The 19,775-nt window shown below is 35.5% G+C and overlaps 1 protein-coding gene across 4 annotated transcripts in view; it reads right to left on the bottom strand.

Moving 5' to 3' along the window:
* The window catches only part of FAM120A (family with sequence similarity 120 member A), a 55,837-nt gene that overhangs the window by 19,754 nt on the left and 16,308 nt on the right, over positions 1-19,775 (bottom strand). For all 4 annotated transcript variants that reach the window (XM_062585189.1, XM_062585191.1, XM_062585192.1 and 1 more), the window contains exons 4-10: positions 13,869-13,997; positions 13,446-13,542; positions 12,302-12,399; positions 11,715-11,998; positions 10,241-10,328; positions 6,702-6,926; positions 3,882-4,056 (exon numbers count right to left, since the gene is read on the bottom strand). In XM_062585189.1, the coding sequence (XP_062441173.1) occupies positions 3,882-4,056; positions 6,702-6,926; positions 10,241-10,328; positions 11,715-11,998; positions 12,302-12,399; positions 13,446-13,542; positions 13,869-13,997 (1,096 nt within the window). The remainder of the gene's footprint in view (positions 1-3,881; positions 4,057-6,701; positions 6,927-10,240; positions 10,329-11,714; positions 11,999-12,301; positions 12,400-13,445; positions 13,543-13,868; positions 13,998-19,775) is intronic.

The following is a 19,775-nucleotide window of genomic DNA, read 5'->3' as shown; positions in this document are numbered from 1 at the left end:
ACTTTTGGACCAAAGCTTCTTAGTACTCTCAGCAAACAGCCAGGAAACACAATGAGGGTACTGTGAGAAACAGCTTAAACTATTTAGCAGTAAAAAAGTCAAATTATTGATGATTGACATAAAATAGTTATTTGTATTTTGGGTTTCTTTTCTCTCCTTCAACTTCCTTTTGATAATGGAGGCATTATTCCTAGCTATACTCAGTTTTTCAGTTTCGATTCCCCTACAGAGGCAAACAGACCACACTCTATATGCCTATCACACTTAAGTACTCTCAGAAAACAGCTTCGATGATTCCTACAACAGCAGACAATAGCAAGAAAACAGATCCTTATAAAACACAAAAGTTTCATTATTTTTTCTTTTATATCTATCTTGTGCTGTAACAACCTCAAATTTAGAAGGGAATATTTTATGTCTATGTTTTCTATCTGCAATTCTATCTTTCAACATCCAAAATTGGTTCAAACCTTTCAATCTTGGGATGACAACTTCCATGACTCTATGAGATTACGACCACAGGAAGAGCACCTGAACTGGCTCTCAAAAAATATCTTCTTCAGGAATATGCTGCCTGTATAGGCTACATCAGAGATCTATCCTGATGTCAAAATTCTGAAAAATAATCATTACTACTGGAAAAGTAACCATTCTTCTTCCTCTAGTGGACTAGCAAACAGTGCCCTTTCTGAATGATGGGAAAGAGAAATTACAGCTGTATCTGTTCACAAGTAACCATAATACAGTTCACCCAAATTTAGTATTTAACATAACAGACCAATCTAGGACATGTCCCTATCTACTTATTTCTCCAGGGCATTTCTTACACATTTGACAACTCTGTACTGGGACTGGTGCCAAAAGCCACTGCCTTCCTCAACCAATGAAAATCTCTGTCCTCAGAGGAATGCTTTATGCTTTCCTTCCAGGACTTCCACTTGGACATATGAAATGTCTACAACAAACACACACAGAATCAGACTATGCTGAGCCACAACATCACAGAGCTAATTTATACTACTTTTTAATACTAAACTCGCTCCTGCTGATGATAGGTAGATTTGAATACTCAAGCAGCATAAGCACCTGTGCAATATATTGACATTTGAACATTATCCTCAAGACACTTTAAGGTTAGTCCAAGTTAAAAATGTCAGTATCAATCTGTATTAATGTGATCTGCTTGATAAACAGACACAAAAGTTGTAACAAGCTCTGAGGTCATCAGCAACAGCATCCTGCATTCTGAAGTTGTCTATTAAAGTCCTTGCTGCTACTGACAGCTCAGGTGTTTTCTGGTATTCTCTCTGCCTTCTTTTCACAAACTGATCGTGAGACATGATGTACCTGATGTTATCAAAAGACGAGCTAGCTAATGCAGATTAATCAAGCCTCATTTTTAACTTTATGATCTTTACTGACAGTACAGCTTGAACCAAGCACACCTGATTTTGCAGACAGGGCGACCGCCCAGATACGGCTTCCCTTTAGCAGAAACTAAGAAACTTTAGCAGTGTCAACTGAATACATCTTTGATGGAGAACAGCACATCACAGGGTGGCTAGGCTTAAAATAACAAACATTTGGATCCAACCAGGAGTTACAAAAGCTTGTACAAGTACATATTTTTCCACAGAGTAGAAAATGCTGATGGTTTTATATATGCCTATGTGTATATTAGAACCTGGGAAATAACAAATTTTATAGCTTGAAAAGAATAGCAAGTCAGACATTTTAATTCCATCTTCTCACTAGCAAGGGAAGCACAGTCTGTGCTTCTCAGCTGGCAGTAAAAGCACAAAGAACTATTCAGCTTTTTATATCCTCAGGTAGCACACATGAGGACACACAGGACAGGCATAATTTAGCAGACAATTAGAGACAACTTACTGATTGTCGCTTCCAACAGATCTTTTTTTTTGTCTTTTCAACTACATAAAATAACAACCATTTAAATGGTAGGAAGAAATTATTTTTTAGGAAAAAATTATCTGTACTGTTCTGATATTTAGTAATAATACTGACATGCAAAGTTTAATATGCACATTTCATAGCCTCTCATAACCCTGACATAAAATGTACCTGGAAATTTTTCACCATAAAATCACTATGTTGCTAGTGTCTGTACAGCAAAGATGGTAAATTTGCTCAGATTCTTTAAGACACTACTCTTCCTTACTGCCTTCTACAGTCTCTGGCTAAAGCTCATTGCCTTATAGGAGAGGTGATCAAAAGAAATGCACTCATGCACCATAGCCCTTTCACACTACAGGCTAGCGTCTTAGCTCAGTCTATCTTTACTGGCTGTTTTAGCTTTGCAGTGAAGCAACTAACGTTTGGGCAGGTGTTCCATTTTTTTAAGAGCATGGTCGGTCCTAAAAAAAAGTAGGTCAGGTAGCTGAATGTGTCCTGCAGCAAGATCTGCCAGAGCTCCTGTAACAATAAACCAAGTCAGCAGCAGTGTTCTTAGCCTCCACAGAGAATAAAAGCACTGAAAAGCAGTATAAATGATGAGAAAACAAGAGATTATATGGGTATCTCCAGCAGTCTACAGAGAACCGTCTAAGTTTACAAGATGAAAACACTCCGAAAACTGAAGCAGACCTTCAGCATGTAGCTATTTCACCACTGCAATCCTTGTAGTATACTTTTAAGGGTAAGAATCTAATGAACATAAACAAACACTGCAGGTAACTTTACTATTTTAATCCTGAATCTCCTATCCTGAAATATTATTATACGTGTGTGAATTAAAAGGGTCGAGTTTGTGCACTAGAGACATTTTTCAAACAGGGTAAATTTTAATTCCCACAAAAAATACTAAGATAATCAGTTTTTCAAACATTGTTGAACAGTTATCCTCTTCCGTATGAGCATACAAAACAACCTTCACAATTAAAAATGAAAAGGGAGAGAAAAGGGAATGAAAATAAAGTTTACAACTGACGATTCTTATTTTTACACTTACATGAGGATTGTGATGATGCTTTCACACATTTTAAACATCTGCTTCTTGAATGCAGTCTACTGACAGCAGACTTGCATATAAATACTTTTTCTGCTGCTACCATCCACTTAATGCTTTAGCTTTCCTTTAACCTTTTTAAGATGCTAGTGTAAAGTTCAATCATTTCCTTTTATGCATTTCATATTAAAAAAAAAAATCACACTTCACAACATTAGGAGGTTGAATTTTCTGGAATGATAGTAATTCCTGGAAGCAGAAAACTTAAAAACTTCCAGATTAGATGAACAGTCATGTTAATTCCTCTGAATTAGCAAAAGGACCTTGTGACAAGTCTGTTCACAAAAGTTTTGTCTGCCTTTACCTGAGGCACTAAACTCGAATTCTACAGATTATAAAGGTGAATTTTTATATGCAAATATTTGAAAGATACTAGAGAGACTTGTATGCTTCACTAAAGTACATTTAACTACACATCAGGAATAATAGAAGGAAAGGCAATGAATGCACAGTCATCTAACATTTTTGAAAAAATCGTATGCACATATGTATGTATGTACATGGAACAGAAGTCTTCTATAATCAAGCTCTGCCATATATTTTGAAAATTAGTACAAAAATCAATGCTACTTTGTACAAGCCTGACAGTAGCTTGAATGGACATTTTAAAAAACAAACTTCAGAACTTGCTTATAAATGATATCATTTACAGTTGTGAAACTACTATAGGAAATAAAATTTTGAACTAACAATATCTTTTTTTCTATAATCCATGGAATCCAAGAACTCATAAATTACTCCAGCTTTAGCTACATTCATGAAACCTTAACAACTATTCTCACTCAAATCATTGTACAAATGGATATAAAAACATAGCAAAGGGAAGTGAAATAAGAATGGATTCTACAGTACATACATTCTGGTGGAAGTCTGTTCTTTCTAAAAGCAAGTCTTTCAGTTTTCTTTCTGCTTTCTGCCAAACTAAACAGGACTCCGTAAACATACTGACGAACTGGCCTATAAAGCAGAGCAGCAGGAGGCAGGTCTTTGTTGGCTTCATCTTCTATAGAAACTGCAATTTTGATTTCACCCTTTGCATGAAAGAAAGCAGAAACATACCACACATTATAGTCAACAGAAAATGTTTACATATGCACACTAAAATTAACCTCATCCAGTTAAGAAAAATGTGATTGAGCAGTAACGTGGATCTTATGCGTGTGGAAGTAACATTAGAGGAGGATTACACTACAATCTACTTGCTTTCCTCCCACAAGTCTCCAGTCTCCGATTATCCTGTCACACTCCAATTTCTACTCTCCATCAGATGCCTCTTTTTGGCTGGATTATCTGCAGGTGAGGATTCTCTTCAAACCCTGATACTTTTAGAAGTGAAAAAGTATACACAAAAATACAGTGATGTGTTCACAGAATTAACAGACATTCAAAGTACGCTTGAATAACAAATGCTAAAAGCTGATATAGATTTCAGACAGCTATTTAAAAAATATTTGCACTGTCTAAAAACAGCAGTCTAGCTTTTGGTGCAATGATTTGAAATCCTAAAAGTAAATTTAACTTAAATCATCAAACACAGGGAGAACACTAGCAAACAGATATGTAACTGCACTTGAAATAGCCATAATGGTGACACTTCCAATTAGACAGTCCAGTAAAGAGATGAGGTTCAGGGAAACACCATATATGTATCCAACATGCTTGGATGCCTTTGCAATCAGCACAAACCAGAATACAAGGTAGAAACCGGTAGAAGTTGTATAAAGCTATAGGGGTATGACTCCATAAAGATTACTAGTTTACTTTATGTTGTCTCAGCTTACATAAAAATCTTTATTATATACACAGTATTAAATACAATATGAATAAAGTATAATAAAAATTAGTATTTTTCTTGTAAACACACATTTTTACCACAGTTAACTTCTTGTCTTTTTTATTTTGGAAATATACTCTTTAACATATACTCCTTAAAGTCACAGCCAGTCAAGGCACAGAGCACGATGCCCAGTTTTACGAAATACTGCCAGCTCAGTCTCCTTTCCTCTAAGTTCAGACTCTGAAGTTTCAGGATAGAATATTATTTCTAAACTTCCAAACTAACTGGACTGTCGAAATGTATCAGGAAAATTCTAGAGACTTCTGAAATCAGGTAAAAGACTGTCAATTTGCCACTTGAGATGAATCCACTGCTGCAGAGGCAGGCAAAACTTTCAGTCTTAGAAAAGGAATGAATTAACTCTCTTTTTCACTCCTCCTCTCTATTTAGAGAGGTATTTATCAATTACCAATAATAAAAAGAAAAAAAAAATGGGAGCAATTAACCTCTTCGCTGCATTGCTCCCATACATCAACCTTTATTTTCAACACTAAGAAGTAAGCCCACTCTTTTGCTAGTTGCTGTGCTAATTTCACTTAAAAATCATGTAAACTGTCCCTGTAATGAATACAGCAGGTACCGTCCTGGATATTGTTGGGTTTAACTCAGACAACACTACTTTATGTATAACATATTTTTGTAAGGCTTCTCTCTATACAAAACTGCAACTCTGCAACGCCTTTTTCTATCAGTTTTGAAAGGAACCCTCAAGCATACAACAAGATACCTGTCAGTGCAACCCTGGCATACTACAGGTTCCCCTATACTTCTCCAAAAGCATTTCAGGAAGTGGGGAAAGAAAAACAGTCTCAACTAACATTGCTTTACTTTATGCAGCAGGCTCTACTTTGATTTTTTCCCCCTCTGTTCCGGTGACTTTCTCAAATCTGGGCATTTAATTGGTCTCTTTCCGTTGTGAGATATGGTATCAGATATCCAGTAGTATTTAAATGCGTTGTGAATGTTCGGCTATGTGAAGTATGAAATGAAATTGGCATCTGTAGTCTTCCTACATCTTTTGACTCTTCCCCACTTTTTCTCCATGAACATGGCAAGTGTAAGAAAGGTGTAACAATACAAGCTATGGTGCAAAATAAACGCATGGAAAGTAGGAAAATCAAAGCAAAACTTTGATGCAGAAACATTTGTTAGTATGCATTTCAAATCTCCATCATGGACTTTGCCTACTCTCTTTTTTTGCAGCAAAAAGGATTTTTAGATGAATACGAATAACAGGAAGTGTGAACAATGCCCTTTTGCTAGGTACTGTACAAATACATACACTGAGGGGATCGATGTATGTGAACCAGTACTAAATGTTTTTAACACTACAGTGGAACAGGATTAAAACTATCAAGTTCTGTTTTCACTTAGAAGGAACAATAAACTAAACTTTTGTCTTCTGATAGGATGGGAGGTATCAAATTGTGAGGGAAATTAAGTATTCTTGAACACTGAAAATAAAGAAGATTTGGCAGACACCAAAACACATACACAAAAGTTTTTAAATTGAAACAGGTTCTCTCTCTCTCTCTCTGCATTCACACACACACACGTAGGTATATAAAAGTATTAAATAATGTATTCAGGAAAAATGAGTAATTCTGTAAGTAAATACCTCTAAAAACACTCATTTCATATTCACTGGAATAATGCATCAGACTAGATCAGTGGTTAAACAACATGGAAGAAAAAAAAGTTTGTTAGAAGCACTAAAGAAGGACCAAAACTCAAAGCAACAAAAGGGATGTAAATTCATGATACTGTTTGGCCAGAGATGTAAGTGCAATTATCTTTACAGAAACACTGTTTTATAGTACAAAATTTTACATGTCATACCTTGGTTAGGACATGAAAGATGTAGGGATACATTAACCCCTTCTTGTGCCTGTGTTCTGCCACTCTTAATACTTCAGGTGCTACAGGAGGTAATGGAGGGGTAGTAATATCCATGTGATTTCTCGTGGGCATTGACAACAGGCATGGGATTTGTGGATTACTGGCTTGATTCCCTTTGACATCAGCTGCCTGACTTCCTGAAGAAGCACTAGAGGAACCTTCTGCCTGTAACAGAATACACAAAATAAAGTGCTTTTGAATGTTCATGGTAACATACTAGAAGATCAACCAACAGAAACAGCAGATTCCCTTCTTCACTTGGAACTGAAAATAATAATCGCTTCATGTTGTAACAGTATGAATACGTAAAATACAATATGCAAAGTCTGCTACCAGAATTTCAAAGACCAAAAACTTTCTGAAGACTTTCACCCTGTGTTTGCTAGCAAAAAGCAATTAGTGGGGGAAAAAAAAAAAACAAAAACTTTGGTAAAGCTTTTATTAAGAGCAAGAATAACTATTTTCTTTTAATTTGTATTGCACAGTGCAGAAGGGGGAATGATGACCTCTTAATAAAATACTGATGACCTTGTAACTACACAGGTCCAAGGTACACTAACTAGATGGGTTAACTGACCGCAAAAACTGTCATAAAGTCTTAAATTTATCTAGACTGCCATTAAGATACTCCTTCTCTGCTTATATTCCTAAATGAAACAGGAAAGACTATACAGTGCAATTTAAGCATTAAAAAGATACAGTAGCAGAACTTAAAAGCCTATAGGTCTCATGTTTTTAAACTTAACCGAATTATTTTACTTTGTGAATAAGAGAAAAGGGGAGAATGGCCCTATTTTCTGACTGCCAGATACTAAAGTGGTGTTTAGTTCCATTTCTAGACATCTAATTCATAGATTTACAAAAAAATGTACTGTAAGCTTAACAGTGAATATGGCTTTTATGAGCATTGGTGTTATACCTTTCATACATACTACAAGTAGAAGGAAAAAAGTAGAGTTCATTCCTAAAAAATCTTGCTTTCAGAACTGAAAGTTGTCTTTAGTTTAAGAAAAAAGTTCACAGTAATTTCATGCCGCTATACTATTATAGTAATACTAAAAATTACACTTGAGAAGGACATTTATTTTGTGCAACTGTTGGCACATTATGCATGAGTATTTTTAGTTTTTGCACAAAATTTTGTATGTTCCATGAGACTTAAACAGCAAAGATGAAACTGCAATGGTCAAAGCCATAAAATTAAGCACAAGGGAGACAAAAAAAAAAAAAAAAAAAAAAGGTCCAAGCAAGCTAAGCTTGTTCATATCACATTCTTATAAAAAAGACAAATTTACACATAACCCCCCCATAATAAAAAAAACTCACCCCCAAAAACCTTTGACAAGCATGCACATATTATTAAAAAAAATTCTAATAAAATATCAAAGGGGCAACATTACAATTACATTTTAAACATAAGATCAAAGAGGCTAACATCACTGAAAGATCATATTTTATAGCTGGCAATCCAGAATTTTATTGCTGTGTTATCACAAATATTTCCTCAACAATTTAAAGATTTTTGTCCTTGCCTTTACTATCCCTCCAATTGAACAACAGCGGTACTTGACCAGGAACAGAAATGTACACAACTGCCTTGTACTGGACGGTATGAAATATCCAACTGCAGCTATGTATTATCCCTGTTTGCACTACCCAGGCTCTTTTTGAACCTGCTACAGTGGTATTCAAACATCTAAGCTAAGGAATTGCCATAGTTACAAGTAATTTTTTTAGTATTATTCATCTGCCCAAATGAGGTGAGCACCCCTTTGTCACACAGTGAGACAACTACATTCAAAGTTTTTTGATGTCTAAATCAAAGACAAACGAATATCAACATTGGTGCTACCACCTGTCTGTGTTAAGGTAGATACCGAACACTTTAAACTACCTCAGAAATTCAAGTATCTCATTCTAGAATGGAAATCTTCTGGAAATTTTGAGGAAATGACATAAAGAAGTTAAGGAAAACCTAAGCATAAACATTTCTTTTTTTTAATACCTCCACAGCAAGTAAGTTAGTCTACAAAACTGTACTCACAATTCCCCGTCATGCTTAACAGATACAGCTATCTTCTCCTGCCGCTGAAAGCTGAAAAAGTAGTTTGCTATTTAAAAAAATCTGCAAGTAATACTGAAAGCACTTATATGTTAAATTGGATGCATTTCAGTTGGACTGCACACATAAACCTAGTTCAAAGTTTGAACACTGCTTATATAGCTCTACTTGTGTCTACACAGACAGCTAGGTATGCCCCATGGTATGTGCCACAGTCTTAACCCATCAATCATCCAGCTTGAGGGAAGGAACACCACTGGGTGCACCCCCACTGGCTCCTGGCTCGGCCGCTCATCCCGACTTCCTTCTTCTAAAGGCCAGGGGCTGTACAGCATACATACAAGGCTCCCTGTAGGTGGGATGCACCAGGATTCATAAATGTCCCTTAACACAGACAAAAAGCAATGTTAACAGGTCACATTAGCATTTTGCATATTGTGACTAATCCACAGGCAGATACAGTTATCACATGGGGCGTTGCCTGCAAAAATAACAGCACTGATGGATGAAATCATCAGCTTGATATTTTAAGCACAAAGCCAAAGTTTACTGAAATCTCTATGCCAAAGGTACAGGGGAAACATTCTTCTGTTTTCCTGCAGCATAAGTAACTCACAACTGAATGGCTCTTTTTTCTGACAGATTTAGTTTGTGGAGAGCTCCATCACAAAGATACAAAGATATAAAGTGTAACTGCTTTGAACATTCTTGCTGAAACATGGCAGAATCTTGGAATACGGACCATCAGGCTCTTAATTTGACAATGATTTTAAAACTTGTTTTTTTACCGGAAGAATTTAATAGGATAATGTTAAGTAAGAGCTCAGTTATCCCTTCCTTAGTAGTTAAGTACCAATACATGCTAATTGGTACCACGGAGCTACTTTAAGTTGCATTGTGTGTAATTCATATCATGTAGTTGTAATACGCTTGTACTCCTTTGCTGAGTTTTAAAACACACAGTTGAAAACACTTGTAACAGTCTCTGGGGCCAATTTCAAAATTATGTTAGAGGTGCTCTCACTACGCTGCAGGCTACAGGTCCTGGACCCTGTAGTTGTTCAATTTAGTCTGCTGTACTTACTTAACTTACTAAAATCAAAATAACAGGCTACTGTAAAAATGGCTAGCAACATTCAAGGATGAGATTGCTGCAAAAAGTAAACAAGTTTATAGGTTTCTGTTATATTTTGTATCTAGTATTTTCTAACACAGCCTATTTAATTTTCTTTTTCACATATATGCAATATTACTTCTTATTATTGTATTTCAAAGCCATTGCATTGTAATTCACAAAATAACTTGCAAAAACTTACTCTAAAGCCTACAGATTAATTTTGAAAATCCTACTCAGAGGTTTGCTATAGAATTTTAATACAAAGTAATAAATTGTAATGTTGGGAACTTAAAGAATTACCTTTGTTTGGTCTCCCAGATCTCCACGTGTTTGACTTTCTGACTGGGTTCCTGTTTTTTCCCAGCCTATTTTGTTCCCACTGACATGACTGAATGACAACATGAAGAAAGAAACAGCATTAACGGGCTGGTTAAGATACAACGTGATAGTTCCCTTAACAGTAATCAAGGATTTATCAGCCAGAGATGACTTTAATTTTCAGAGATCTTATGCTTTAGAAATGCCAATTTGTAGAAGTCCTGAAGACACTTCAACAACTACATCCTTTCATTTACACTATTTCAATATTTGAACTGTATTTAAAAGCTATACAGAAACTTTTACAACTAATAAACAACGCTCAAACAGGGAAAATTCTCGACTGAACTTCAAATATTTTTCACTATGCCAAACAATTTCCCTCAGTGAGAAGACTAATTCTATGAACAGTGATATAAATGATACTGTCTGGACTTCAGTTGCTAAATTTATTCAAAATTTACTGCATAAAACACAACAAACAACACTACGAAAAAATCTGAAAAATATTTTATATGGCTTTTTCTAAAACAGGTAAGTTTCCAGTTCTAGACTGTATGGAAACTATACAAACTTATTTGATTTATAAGCAAAAACATTAATACATTTAACATCAAAAGACTGTATCAGAAAAGTGAAGTCCAAGTCATCTTTCATAATTGCAGATACACTCAGAATTTAAAAACATGTAGCAACACACTTAATATTTTAAGACACAAAAGCCCAAACTTTTAGGGGTATTTATAGACCTGGTGAAGCCACAAGCTTTGATTCTCACATAGTAAGCCACTACCACTAACAAGACAAAAGTAAATACAAACGGCCTCTGTTCAAATTTTCTCTTTGTACGTCAGTAAGCAGTAATCAAATGAAAGTCTGCACAATTTTATTGCCAAAGATGGACATCTGATCCAGTGATAGCCAGAAATACTTCAGCACTAAACAAGGCACATCAGTAGGAGAGAACATTTTCACTGCTCTTTTGTTCTACACATAATCTGTCAATGAGAACTCTTACATCACCGCTTTAAATTTTGAATTTCTGATATTCACATGAAGTTTCACTGCAAAATGACATTATGCCAAAATTCCAGCAGCGTAAAAACTACAAATTCATTCTTTTTTGGCCACTGAAATTTTAATGAATTTTACTGTGGAGTAAGAGTATTTTTATACAAAGTAAAGAACTGTAAAGTTTTATAACATTTACCAAAGCTTTCAATAAACTGTGAGAGCAGAAGTGGAAAAAATCCACCCTTATTTGATTTTGGCTTCCTCCTTTTTAAAGAATAAAATAACTAGGCTGTACAGATATGTTTGTAGTCGCAGTGACCTGAAGGTCTGTCATGTCACTAACGTGCAGATTTCTTTACTTCCATGAAACTGACAAAGGATTCTGAAAATAACTTTATTTTAATAGAAGCTGAGTAAGACAGTATTCTCAAGAAAAACTTACTTCACTGCACCTCCATTGCCTTCATCATTGTCGGAGGAGGAAGATGTAGAAGAGGCAGGAAAATAGGTTGAATCCACATGATTAGGGCTCCCACTCTGAGCTGGGTTTATTGGAGAAGACCGTTCATACAATGGTGTATGTTTTCCTTCATGAGGAATGTTACTGTAGTTGTTCTGCTCAGAAAGACTTTTTCCACCTGTTTCCAAGGTGATGGCTGGCTCAGAGAGACTATATGGGTATGGACCCTGACCTTGGGCACCACCCTGATTGGACATCTGCTGGGCCTAAAATAAAGTAATTTTTCTTAAGCAAAGGTAACAAAAGGGCTTTTGTTTTAAAACAACATATGTTGTTTAACGAAGTGGCATTTTCCAAAGGCATGCAATTAAACCTCAGCCTTCTTGAAAGCTCACAAAAATTCTTCACCTAGGGTCCGCAGCATCACTGTAGTTCCAAAGTTAAAAATTATAGCAAATAGTTGTGTTAAAAGGTGAGCTATACATTCCCACCTTGATTTCAATTCAGTTGGCACGTTTCTTAATACGTTTCTTACACTTAGCCCAAGAGAGGCAGAAGGCTATACTTACCACAGGCTTTGCTTGTAGTGAGGTCTGTGGAATGTTAAGCATCTGAGAAGGAACATATGGTGGCACTATACCAGGCATTCCAAACTGATTTGGTCTGGCTGTTTTATTGCAAGCAGGAGAAGGGGAAATAACACGCAGGGAGAAAAAATACACTCATGAAAATGTTCGTTATTTATTTGACAAAACTTTTACCCTTTTTATCTTTTTTGTTTCTGTAGTTTATTTACTCTTGCTCTGCTAGCATTACTATTTTCTATTATGCCTAAAACAAGTCAATTTTATTTCCTTTTACTTCTTAATAAAAATACTTTTCTCTGTAGCATGTGAATTCTATCTTACTTGTCTCATCTTCACTCAGCTGTTTTTATCTTTCATTAAGGCCTACTTCTATTCTACCTGGGAATCAAAGAAGCTTAATGGGGAAAAAGCCAAAGAGCTTTTGCCAGCAAGAAGCTGGCAAAAACAATGGCAGATGTATAATGCTGGCAGTTTCTATTATGCAAATATTTGACCTAGTATAGCCCTAATGCTCTTTCATGTAGCTCTTTGAATGTAAAGATGCAAATAAAGAAGGAAAACATCTACATTAGTATACCAATATGGTAACCAAAACACTCAGGACATTTTCAGATAAAATTATGTTTTAGTGTTAAAAATGGAACATGTAGTAGGTCCAGTGATCAGGTGGTTATCTGGTAGTTAACTTTGAGAATAATTTATAATGCCAGTACAACCTGTGGTTGAAATTTAAGCAGGTATACTATGACATCAAAGAATCAAACACTATAAAGTGATTTTTAAGATATATCAGAAAAGTCCAGTGAGAAACAGGAAGTATGTTTGAAATAGAAACTGTCTTCATGATTGGAACCAGTGATCAGCTTTTGCTTGTTTACTGCATTACACACTCAACTGCCCTAATACTGAAACAGAATCAGCAATAGCTAAGAATAAAATCAGGTCAGATTGTTATTTTCATTTTGGGGAATAAACACAACCTCTGCCTATAACCTAAGAAAATGTTGTCCTTCAAAACATTATATTAAAAAGTTAATGAAAATTGCCAATGAATATAAGCATCTTTAAAAGAGTCTGCTAATAACAGCTTTTAGTTAAAATCAACTTTTTTTTTATATATACTTACCTAGGTAATGTGGTGGATGAAATGGCATAGGCTTATTAGTTGCTGAGTAATAAGCAACTGCTCTCTTAAATCGAGTAACTTTGTCATCTGTTCTAGACTAAAATAAAAAAAGATCTGTCATGCAAATCCAGGCATGTCCTCTACAGGTCAAAACAGTAAACTTGCACTGTATCACATACAATACTAAAGCCTATGGATCCAAAAGTACTATGGCTTTGCTTCATCACAAATATCACAATACTTTGGCAATCCCTGTAAGGACAAATCTTGAAAATGCTATATCCACATATCACAGATTCACAATGACAGTACACAAACTACAAAATCCTTTTGGTTATCATGAATTTAACTTTAAAGTACTGAGAGTAAATGTAGTATTTTTACCTTCCAAAAAAACAGCTAATACATTGCTTTTTATTTTACCTGTGAATGTTGGAAAACATCTTTTGCTATGGCATCCAAATCAGTGGTGTCCTGAATATTACGGACATAGTCAGCTACGGCTTTGATCACTACATCACAAGGTGGTAAAACTAACTGGTGAGCACGTACCTATGCAAAGAAACCAAATACGTTAATATGAAACAACATGGCAGTCCAAGATACTAAAGTATGCAGTAGACAAGTAACCCATCTATTTGTTGAAAACATACTCAACAAATTCCATGACCATCAGGTTTACTATATATTTGGGGGTTTTCCACTTTAAGACTCAACCTTGAAGCAGTATCTGATGTATTCTTCATTTACAGTTTACTTGAAACCTCTATTTCCATTTCTGTGGAAATACTTGTTGATTAAGTATCAGCTCCAACAACAAACAAAGTCCACAATGCTAATTATTTTACCGCTTTCCAACTGGATGTTGCCTCTATAATACAAATCTGGATCTAAATGTGGATACATCCATTTGATACATATACCAAAATAGTCCAAAATTTTGATTTTGGTACAACTTATATTCTGAGTGTAATGGGGCATCAGAATTGCTGAAAGAAAGCCACTGGGAACAGGAAGATCTCTATGTGTACAGGAAACAGAACAGACAAGAACTGGAAAAACAAACGGAAAAAAAGGAATATATCAGGGGTACTTGTTTTCAAAACTCTACAGAAATCTATCAAAAAATGTTATTTGAAGATCTTACAGAGTTTAATAATTGCTTTCAAATTTTGTACATTTTATTATAATCTGCAGTAAAATACATACATACACCTTCACATAATATATTTCAGGCAAGAAGAGATTTTTATTTGCACAGGCAAACAAATGTATGAATCTTCTCTTGTTGCTACTATTCTACCTGTGATGCAAGTGTACTTTCTTCCCCTTTCACGTGTTTCAGTGTCAACACTGGCATATAAATACTTGGTCACTCTTTTTGAAGACATACATCAAGTACTTCAGAACACAAGTTTATGGATAACAGAGACTCAAAACTTTGGCATTAAAACAGTTGATGTTCCAACAGTCACTTTGAGACAAGTTCGACCTCACATATTATATTAACTATTTTGAATGGATGAGAAACACATGCTTCAATGTTACATTTCCCTCAAGTTTATGACCTGAGTCCAAACAGACCACAGATTTTTCTCTATGACTCAAGAGTCCACAATATAGTCCACAATATAGAATCTTTCTTGGGAAGAAAATGAATTCCCATTGATTCAATGGTCACTGACTCAAGTCACAGGTTTGAGAAGATAACATCACTTTGGACTCTGAAGTAAAAGACCTTTCTTTGTAGTAAGAAGAACGAACTGGAAGAACTTTCTGGGATGAGCTCCCAAGGCCCTCTAGATGAAGTTCCTGCAGTTCAATGACACCAACAACTGTAGACGGCTCTCCCATACCATGGAAGTTACAGATTGGCCATGTGAAGAAAAGGAAGGGAACTGGATTGTCCTGGGAACTCTAGCCTTCCATCTAGAAGCTGTCAATAGGCTCCTATTGACAGATCTACTGAAAATACACTGAGCACACATAACTTAGCGTAAAATTATGGGAATTGCTACTCTCATATGCGCTATGTGCTCCTATATGTACAATAGGAACTTTAAGTCAAGGACCATTGTAAAATTAACTGGTATTAGACAATACTGCTAGATGAAAAGAACTGGTGAACTGCACTCAGTTTTCTATCATTTTCCCTCTTCATTGGGAAAGAAAGCACAAAGTGCTTACTCAAAGAAATGGAGAAGAGGCCTCCAACTACAGTTTGAGAATTGGGTAATAATCTTGACACAGACAAGCACGAAGTATTTTCAGCAAGGCTACCTTGCTCTATTATGGACTATACCAACCCTCTTCTTCATTCTTTATGCAACCATTGTCTCTTCCCCATGCCAGACTTCATTCTCTACTTTGTAAGGAGCCTCAACAGCTAAGACTTCGAATCCTTAATTACACTGGCTCCATCTCTCTTTCATGGGCTTCTGAATAATTCTTTTGACTAAGATACTGCAGGAAAGGCTAACAGTAGGACACAATTACAGAGAGGATTTAACCATCCAAACTCAATAAAAAAATCAAAAACATTGTGAATGATGTCTTTCAACTGAATAAGGGTGAGGAATCTGATAAACCATGCAGAGCTTTCCGCTCAGACTTTATTCCAAAACTGAAAATCGTAATATAAAAACAGAAAAGCTGAAAGCAGAAAAACTTAAGTTTTTTATGGATTCTAGTAACCACTCCTAAATTCAGCAACACTTATATTTTGTTACCTAGCTGAATTCAATAACCAAATCATCTTCTCTCTGAGAAATAGGAGAAATAAAGTGTGATTCTCTGATCTGAAAGATTTCTGCTGAATCAAAACATCTTTACATCATTATATAATGCATGTATACAGATTCCTTGTATTATGCAATTCATCATCATTCAATGTGGCCATCTCCCTTGGAAAGTGGGATGAAAGGAAATTCACATAGTCCTATCTTTGTTACTATATGGTTTCTCTTCATTTTGCATGCTATCAAATTATCTCAAGTGTATCAAGTCCTCATTACTGTTGAGCCTCCCCTTCCTATCTGTTTCAGAATTACTGTTGATGTTTACTGCAAAAGTACTATTTTTTTCTTCTCTTGGAAAACAAATTGTTGTAATTTTTATACACTGTGGAAATAGATTAATGTTTGGTCCAATTTGCTTTTTGCTAAGTATTAAGTAAAGCTATGAAGTAAAAAGAATTAAAGTGTTTCCTTATATGTTTCATTCAATTAAGGCCTTAATCCTCCTCTTAAACGAATTCTGTAGAGTACTGCTACTCTTTTTCAGTCTTCCAAGAGGAGAGATCTGAATGAGAAATATTCAGTGAAAAAGTTTAAACTGAAGAGCTTAAATCTGACTCATTAGTGATGTATAACCTAAATCTGTCCTTTTTTCTGGACTAACCAAAAACAAAACTTGCTTGGAAGCCAACTTTGACTGCTAACTTTTTTACAACAATCACTTAAAAAACAAGCAAGTCTACAGCTTAACAGCACATCTGCTTAGCCATACTACGCTTCCTGGGTTTGCAGTAGCTTTGCTAAGCTCAAATAAAAAAAAAAATAAATAAAATCTTTCTATACAGTTTAAGAAAGGTATTTCCTGTCCACAAGGCAAGTAAAAAGGCCTAACAGTTACAGCAACAATTACCTCGAAGATCTGTGTTCTAGTTTTCAGTAACCTCCTCTTGTTCCAAATTATTGATCTAATAGAATTACCAAGTTTTCTTGTTTTAAGACATGCACATGTCCTAAATTTCAGAGAATGCCTGAGGACTTTCTAAAAATGCTACATGGGACCTCTGTACAATTCTGGAGCCTTCTATCACTAACTTGAAGGGCAGCTAGGTTTTCACTATTAACCTGCCTAAATCTGCACATTTGCAAGGTTCAGCAGTTCAAGATTTGAAAGGTCATAATTATTGCCCAATATTTCTATATTTTATGTAAGAAAAAAATGAGAAAAAATTGAAAAATATTAATTATTATGTATATTGAGTATACAGAATAGCACTGAACATAGCTCATACACACATACAAGTTTACAGTCACTAACATTCACAAGGTTTGCTCCAATCTTCAAAAAGGAGAAATAGCTTTTCTTCTGATTAGTAATCTGAGTTGTTTTATGAACACCTACCATTTTATTTGTGCATTTAATAACTAAGTTACTGAATCATAGCATTGCCTTGTCATTTTAGCTATGTTCTCTGCAGAGTCCTTTTGAGAAACGTGGCAGTATTACCTACGGTGTTTCTGCAGTATCTGCTTGAAAATTCAGTGGATGAAAGAGTAAGCAGTCCATCTTTAGCTTTAGGCAATTCACAGGATAGCAGTATTTAGTTAGCATTAAGCAGTTAGCATTAAGAGAAGAAGTCAGTCACAACACTTAAGCACTAATATTCAGTTCAAACCCTGGAAGTACGAAACTCAAGTTAGATATATTAAGGGCTTACTATGCAAATGTCACACCCAGTTTAGCTGCTTTTAAACATATAGCCCAAAGACGTCACTGGAGCGTATTTTTAACTCTCAAAATGAGACTTTTTGAAAATATGTACTGTAGATACAGAGACAGTTCACATATTTAGTTTTTATTTTCTTTTATTCTGTTGTAAAAGATATTCAGTCCACTTGTGAGAACATCCACAAAACTAAAAATTTCATTACCCACACAAAGCCAAAACAGAAAAGCAGAGAAATAAGATCTACTTTCCTGATATAAGAGATTTATATTCATTTTAGAACTTTCTAGAAACCCCAAACTTCAAGTTTTGTACTGAACCATAATTACTGTTTCTAACACTGCATGCATTAAACACATAACCGGTCTTCAGTAAATGTTAGGTATGGAAACAAAATGAAGACTTTTTAATAGTAAAAATTAGAGAATCTGCTAATGGTTCAAACTTACTTTTAGTTGCACTCAGTGTTTCAAAAAAAATATCAGCCCCATATTTTTATCAAGTTCTCATTAAAAGAGATTTCTTCATAGAAGCCGTTTTTCCCTCTTCTCCTCCACAGAGGCATTTCAAGCAAGCAAGCAAGCAAGAGGGAAAATGTATTTTGAAAGGGCAACTATGGAGGTGAACACACACTTTGAGGCCATCAGGTTAGAAAGTACATGTCATCTGAAAATTGGACAGTTTTTTTCCTAGCTGTAAAAGGAAAACTTTAATTTCATGAAGGACCACTGAGTGAAAAATCAGAAGGGACCTAACAGTGCACTTTGTAAAGATTAAGTGGGGAAAGAAAATTAATTCTATATAGGTATTTGTCAAAAAGAGAGGCAGAAAGCAGCATTACAACCCCTGAAGGTACAAGATAAAAATGCATCTTGTTTTTGGCAAAATAAACTTGCAAAAATGCTTTATCTGAAAAGGATAGGATGACATACACCTAACTTTGTGGAATTATAAGGATACCCAAACAGCACTTGCAAAAGCTCATAAGGGACAGGACAACTCTGGTTGCTTCCCCCTCTCTAGGAAGTGAAGCCTTTAAAGGCCAACCAACTGAAGTGCCATCATTTACTGTTGTGCCTGCTGAAAACAGATACTTAATTCAGCCTTATTTTCAAATCACTAAAAAGGATACCTCAAATGTTCAGTAATTACGAGGTAACACATAGAGAATGCTGTTTTACGTTGGGGAGAGAAAAGGCTGAAGATATGAAGAATAAAACAGCAAATTGCCTTGCCTTTTGTTCTTTTTTTGTCCAGTAATTTCTACTAAAGATCTCATCCAAATTGTTTAGATCTTGTCTCAGCCTTTGACGGTTAAAAATATTTAATTTTACAGGCTTATCGGGCATCTGACCTAATGACAAGCTTTCTGAAGAGGCAAGTTAACTGAATGACTTAAAATCCTATCAAGTTAGCAAAGCTCAGCTTTTCCCTTAAAATCAGGTTAAAGAGAAATTCTCTCTCCCCTCCTCCTCCACCCATCCTGATCAGAAAAAATGACCTCTTTCTACTTCCACATGTCACAGTGGTAACAAATATAAATACACAGAACTACACCATTTTCTGACAATTTAATCATATGACTATGAGAAAACCAAATCTGAAGAAAGGAACAAAATGATAGCAGAAAGAATAGAGGAGAGCTCCAAAGCAACTTACAGAAATACGATACTGATAGATTTCATGTTAGTCAATTTGCATCACAACTGTGCACACTACTCATGGCAGTAGTGGGCTGGGCTATCATCCAGGAAGACCTAGATGAGCTGGAGGAATGGGCCAACTGGAACCTTATGAAATTCAAAAAGTACAAATGCACCTATGAAGGAAATATAGGCTGGAGCTGTGCTGAGGAGGACCCGGGGATCTTG

This window comes from Rhea pennata, chromosome 12, assembly GCF_028389875.1.
Source record: "Rhea pennata isolate bPtePen1 chromosome 12, bPtePen1.pri, whole genome shotgun sequence".
Lineage (NCBI taxonomy): Eukaryota > Metazoa > Chordata > Aves > Rheiformes > Rheidae > Rhea > Rhea pennata.
This window is presented reverse-complemented; position numbering and strand designations above follow the sequence as displayed.